This window comes from Acartia tonsa, chromosome 1, assembly GCF_053477335.1.
Source record: "Acartia tonsa isolate MP-2025a chromosome 1, ASM5347733v1, whole genome shotgun sequence".
In the NCBI taxonomy this organism is placed as follows: Eukaryota; Metazoa; Arthropoda; class Copepoda; order Calanoida; family Acartiidae; genus Acartia; species Acartia tonsa.
In genome coordinates this window covers 4,285,882-4,292,330 of record NC_137260.1, presented here as the reverse complement: position 1 = coordinate 4,292,330, position 6,449 = coordinate 4,285,882, and the positions used below count along the sequence as shown (strand labels likewise).

At 31.4% G+C, this 6,449-nt stretch overlaps 1 protein-coding gene across 1 annotated transcript; it reads left to right on the top strand.

The window, feature by feature from the left end:
• The first annotated feature begins 1,655 nt into the window (after window positions 1-1,655).
• Window positions 1,656-6,449, top strand: LOC145331974 (uncharacterized). The gene is made up of 5 exons (XM_080176860.1): window positions 1,656-1,772; window positions 2,663-2,746; window positions 3,225-3,260; window positions 4,874-4,922; window positions 5,534-6,449. The coding sequence occupies exons 1-5, from the start codon at window positions 1,717-1,719 to the stop codon at window positions 5,657-5,659; spliced, it is 351 nt and encodes a 116-aa protein (XP_080032986.1). The 5' UTR covers window positions 1,656-1,716; the 3' UTR covers window positions 5,660-6,449.

The window sequence follows — 6,449 nt, the reverse complement described above, 5'->3', positions numbered from 1 at the left end:
TAAAAACAAGGATGACAATATTCATAAGTAGCAAATCTCAAAAATTCTGAATGGATATCGAGACAAATTTACTATTTTCGAAAACTTAAAGATATATGAATCGATCTAGCACTGCAATTAATGGACAAATCTAAATGAAACTTGATGGAAATATGTAGAATATGAGCATATTCAATACCTGATAATTTTAGCCGGCAATCCTGAATAGGAATAGAGAAAACCACAAAAACCTAAAAATCTATTAATAGATCTAGCACCCAAAAAAAGAAAGATGGACAAAACAATGTATAGATTAGATGGGCATAAGTCATAGGAATCTTCACTAAAAATTTCAGCTGTCTATCTTGAATAGGAGCGTTTCCCCCATAGAATTACGGACTGACGGACAAAGTGAGTTATAGAGTAGCTTCGCTACTAATAAGATGTTTGAAATACAGACACCAAATGAGGTGTTATCTTATCGCCCTGGTGGTTTAGGGGGGGGGGAGAAGCTAAACCTTGGAGCGTAAGCCGAACATTCATGGGTTGTGAATCAAAATAACCAATATGCTAGCTAAATAAATCTTATATCATATGAGATACTTATATCATAGTGATTTTTTCAAACCAAAAAATGATGCATTCGTGAATTGGGTGTAGACCTCTTTTAGAGTGATTGTAGACTTAGGGGAGTTATCTAACTTACTAACGGCTACGAGAGATCCTTCGGTAGAGACAACAAACAAGCAGACATCCTGTTACTTTATCATACAATTTGCAAGGGTTTGATACAATCGCCTTCACGCTCTTTTGCACGTTTCAAAAGATGCCTATGAAATAATATCTACCTATCTATCCATGAAAATGTTTGTCTAAAAGTTTTTTGTTTGCTTAAATAATTTTTGATTTATTATATCCGCATCTTATGCACTTTTCTAATTGTCCTATTTATCATACAAAGTTTCCATTCAAATGATCAGCAATATTCCTTTAATCGCAACTGGATAATCATCCTCCCCTAACACATTTATTTCTTTAGAAAAGTGTTACTTCAATGTGCAGGTCATGGACAAGGTAACATGATTCTGGCAAACAATTCTAAATGAATTTTCCTAATGTCAGTCTTTTACATTTTAAATTCATACTTTCAAGTTTTTTTTCAAGTAAAGGAAAACATTCAATGGGCTTAATTATATTTATAATACAAAGTAGCTTGATATCTGTCCGTCTGTCTATCCGTCCCATTAGATCTCGGTAACCACTGAACCGATCGGATTCTACTCTTCAGGGAATATACCTACTGGTCCTGTGGTGGTTTTTGCTATTTTCTTAAGGGTGGGACACCCCCAACCCCCCAAAAAACAAAAATAAACACCCCCCCCCCAAAAAAAAAATTTATTTACATTTTTTTTGTAAAATCTTGTAAAAACTGCTGATCAAATTGGGCTCTACCCTTCTGAGAATATACCTACTGGTCCTCTGGTGGTTTTAAGCTATTTTTTTGGGGGTGTAACACCCCAACCCAACCACCCCACCCAACAATTTGAAGTCGACAGGACAATTCTAACATGCAGAAATTTACAAAAATAGATTCAGACTAGAATGACAATGTTCATGATCATAATTTAACTTGAGATTTACACAAATGGCCAAATGGTATAATATAATTTGATTTCAGATTATGATACAATTTTTATGTTCAGTTAAAATGTGTGTGCCATAATAGTTGGTTAGAAAATGACAGATCTTCAAGAAAAACCTGTAAAAAAGATGACTAGAAGGGTTTCCTTCAGGTTGGTGGTAAATTTAGGGACCTCCATGCTTTCTGTTTTGAGGGGGGGTAAAATAAAGTGTTTAAAATGTTTGAGGGAGGTAAACTAATGTATTTTTTAAAAATTGTGGGGTAAAATAAGGAGTTTCAAAGTTTTAGGGGAATACAAACCTCTTGGACGTCTATGTAAATCAATCATTTTTTGTCAAAATAGTGTTAAAGCAGTTCCCTAAAAACCATTAACTTCATTCAAAGAAATTGAAATCAAATTCAACAAAATTAAGCTGTTACTTTTTTTAGTTTTTTTTTGTTTTTTTTTAGTTATTGTTATTCATAAAATTATATAAATATGATGAAATGCTTTGTAAAGGTAAAAGAGCCTTAACTTAAGATGATAATGGATTTTATAGAAAATTAATATTTATAATTATATCAAACACGCCGTTAAAGTCTAAAATGCATGAATTAGTACCAAAGAATTAAACATAAGATTATGATTACTTACTGCGCTGAATGTTAAGGGAAAACCAATGTTAAGTAAAATAGCCTAAAACCTGAAGTTAATTGAATTTTACTAAGATTAAGAGCTAAATCGTTCCTTTAGTTCGCGACAAACAAAACCACCTAAATCTTAATTTAAATAAAGTTTTTTTGTCTGTAGCTTAAGCTTGTGAAAAATATTGCACTGATTGAGTTCTTCATTGCATGGAAGCTTCAGATAGGTCCTGGGATGGTTTTAGGCTTTTTCATTAATAGATTTGAGTTTTAATATGATTATTTGATTTAATATGAACTATTTTTATGACCTTTCCTTCCTCTTCGATACGGAGCCTGTAAATGCTAGAGGCACAGCCGCTAATTACTTTATATAATAGGGAAATTGACTCAAATATTTTTTTTTTTAAATTTTAGTAGTGAACCCCCAATCACCCATTGGGACACACCACCATCCTATATTGAAGATTCAAAGGAAACAAAAACAAAAAATAATGACAGGTATTGAATTAATCTTAGATGCTACTCTATAAATCACTTCGTCTGTCCGTCTGTTTGTACGTCCATAGCGATCAGGGTGAAATTTAACGTCAACATTTTGTAATAGACTGCTCACTTTTTTGGGTGAAGATACCGTTTACTAAAAGTCATACAGTATAAATATTTCTTGATCCGTTATTCTGTCGATCATAACACAAAAGACAAATAATTCTTTATTTGTAAAAGTTTCGTGATTTTCTGTGTTCTCCCCTCTTTCCTTATACTATTTATGACCTCTAAACATCTGCTATTTAACTCACTTTGTCCGTTTGTACTTCCATCCATTTTATTTTATTCATGTTGTCCTCCTTGATTTCCATGCTGAAATTTAAAAAAAGAATTTAATGATCAGTTGCAATGACATATGTATTAATTAGTATGAAAAATGCTAAAAACTTTAAGTATTTTTATTTAATTTATAATTTTTATTGTATTATAGAATTGGAAGTGCAGAAAGTAAAGGAAAACACAACAGGTAAAAATTTACACAAAATCGAGAATAGTCATTTCTCGCATCGTATTATAAACAGCTTTCCACGGATATAAAAAATGTACAATTATAAGATTAAAACCAGTTTTTTAGCCCCGAGATGTTGAAGGCACGGGTAAAAAAAATTGTTTAAATCTTATGATTGTACATTTTTTATTTGTAGAGAACTGGATATAGTACGATGCTGTACATAATTTTTCAGTATGGCTGAGAACCGGTTTTAATCCACCCGATTTTAATCGGATTCGAATGAATACTGGATAAAATTTTCTGTGTTTGTGTGTACCGCTGAACCGATATGGTTCTTCTTTACTTTATAGATTCCCATAGATCCTAAGAAGGGTACCATCACCTTGACAAGTAAAATTGCCCCTTGAAAAAAAAATACCCCACACCCCCCAAATTTTTTTTTCTTTTTCCTTTTTTAACTAAATTGAAAATATGGCGGGTGTATACTCCCCTACCTCCACCACAAGTGCCCCTAGAGGACTGAAGGGGGTGTAGCCGCTTGTCATTCATATAATTGTTGTTTTGAAATGAATAAAAATTGTTATTTTGAAAACTCTGTCTGATATTATTTCCTTCATCATATTCAGGGGTCTAAGGGAAAAGACAATGGCCAATAATTTGATATCTATCTCCAATGATGATACACAAAATTATCTCTTCTGTAGATTGCAATTAGTGTTTAAAAAGTTTGGATACTGCACTTAATATCAAACCAATCAAAATTCAATAAAAGTCCTCAAAGTTGTAAAGCTAACAATCAAGAATTTAAAAAAAAATCTTTGGGACCCTTTTAGTACATATAGCCCAATGTCCCCTCCCTCCCTGGTCTGATATTATTTCTCTTTTGTTTCTAAGTGAACATACAATACAGTCAAAGAAATCAGTTTAAAACAGCTCGATGTCCTTAAATGGATGAAATTATAAACTTAATACTAAATATTCATCAAGAGTTTCCCAAAATTTACAGAATAAAAAAATATAAGATATTAATTTCAGTGTTGTTTGCCAACTTGTTTTATTATTCATTGGAAATTGTCTATAATACGATACGAAACATGACTTTTCAGTATGGCTAAGAACCTGCTCCAATCTAGAGGATATCAATCGGATTCGTAGCCTTACTGGAGTTAGGGTTGTTATTTTTGTTTTAATAATTACAACAACACAGTTCATGCTATTTTTAAATCTAGTCTTTTGTCTAGATTTATTTTTGTTTTGACTTTAAGACGATAGAATTGAAATAACAATTTTGAACAGATGAACAGCATATTGGATTTATAACTACTTGGATATTACACCAGATTATTATGTAATCTAATAAAATGAAACTTGTAGCTAGCTAAACTTATCCCGCAAAATAAGATAATCCGAATACTTTTTCTCGTATTCATTCGAATCCGGTTCTCATCCATACGTAAAAACTATGTCTTGCATCGTATTATATCCAGCTTTCTACGAACATAAAAATGTACAATCATAAGATTAAAACCAGTTTTAGTCATATAATTGTACATTCTATATCCGCGGAAAGCTGTTTATAATACGATGCGAGAAATAACTATTCTATTTTTTATTTTGTTGTATTTTAGGGATGAAAAGCACCACAGTAAGAAAGAAAACATGTCTCCTAGCCTACAGGTATGTAACAATCATCTATAGAGTTGCTACGCATTTAGATAGTATTATTATAAAGGGAGGAGTAGATTGCGCTAAAAATCCGTAAAGGTTGTGAGTTTTAAGTTAAAAACAGTAGTAGAACGATAAAAATTTAAGTTAACTTTTAAATTTTTTTTGTCCATAGTTCTTTTCAATAAGAGATACACATTCTACTACTATTTTTAAGCCTTAAAACTCACACCCTTAACGATTTTTAACGCAACCTACTCCTCCTTTATATATTGATAAACTCCTTTTCCAAAATAGCTCCGAAACCAATTGATTTTCGCTTGCTTAGAACCGTTCCTGAGTAATACTGAATCTTTACATATATTTTACACGCATAACATAATAAAAACATAAATGTAAACCCTGTTTTGTTAGCCTGGTCCTTCGGATCTTCAGGGCTAATCACTATATATTCACAACATAGCTTACTTCCTTATTGAAAACAAATAATTACAAAAAAATTATTCCCTTTATCCTAGAAATATGCATTTTACTACTTATGGAAAACGATGCATTAAATCAGACACACAGACGAACCCCACATATATGTAGCGAAGCCCCCTCATAAATTCACCCTGTTCTAGAGGCGCAGCATCAAGGAGGAGAGGAGAATGAAGGAGAAACAAGTTCTGATGAAAAAACTTGAATCTTTGAAAGAGGAGCTGGAACGACGACATTCTACGGGAAATCAAAATCTCAACAATGTATAAATGAAACAAAGGATATATTATTACTTGGATGTTCCACCAGATTTAAATGTTCTCTAAAAAAGTGAAACTTGTAGTGGGCTACAATAGCAATCTTCATAATCCCCCCTTTTACCCCATACCATCCTTTTCCTACTAGTTAAACGATTCCTGACCAGTAAATGACAAGGAAAATAGCGACAGTTTTCTTCCCTGTCATAATATCCACGTATATTCTATATCCATTTGTAAAATAAAAAAAATATTAACCAGCATAGCGTTTCTATAATTTATTTGTACATCTACAAATGCTAAAATCAGAATGCAATTATCCTATAATATAAAGTATTATTATTATAGTAAGGTTTTATTTTGTTTAAAGATTAAGATTTCGTTGACCACTAATTTAGTTCTCCAATTTAAGGAACATTCCCTTTTAGCAGTTTTAGGCTATTTTATTTATGTCTTTATGACTATTTTAAAAACAAAGCCTCTAGATGCTAAGGCGCAGCCTCAAGTGTTAAATATTAACTTTGAGTTTTATGTCATCATATTTTTTCAAAATGTAGCACAAAATGCAAATTAATTTATTATTTATTTCTAAAAATAGTTATTTCACATCTTAATTATATTTAAGTTCTAAGTAAAAAGCATCCAAAAAATTTAATCAAACATCTAACAAGAACCTTTCTCTATTTAACTGCCCCGAAAAAAATATTAAACATTGGAAAGTAATTGTATTTGTCAATTTATAACTATATAGATACATTAGATACTCAAAATAATATAATTATGAAATAAATTTTATAGAAAA

Coding starts and splice junctions, on each gene's coding strand:
- LOC145331974 (XM_080176860.1), top strand. CDS start 1,717: ATGACAGATCTTCAAGAAAAACCTGTAAAAAAGATGACTAGAAGGGTT. Junction 2,747..3,224: donor AAAACAAAAAATAATGACAG/GTATTGAATTAA, acceptor ATTGTATTATAG/AATTGGAAGTGCAGAAAGTA. Junction 4,923..5,533: donor ACATGTCTCCTAGCCTACAG/GTATGTAACAAT, acceptor ACCCTGTTCTAG/AGGCGCAGCATCAAGGAGGA.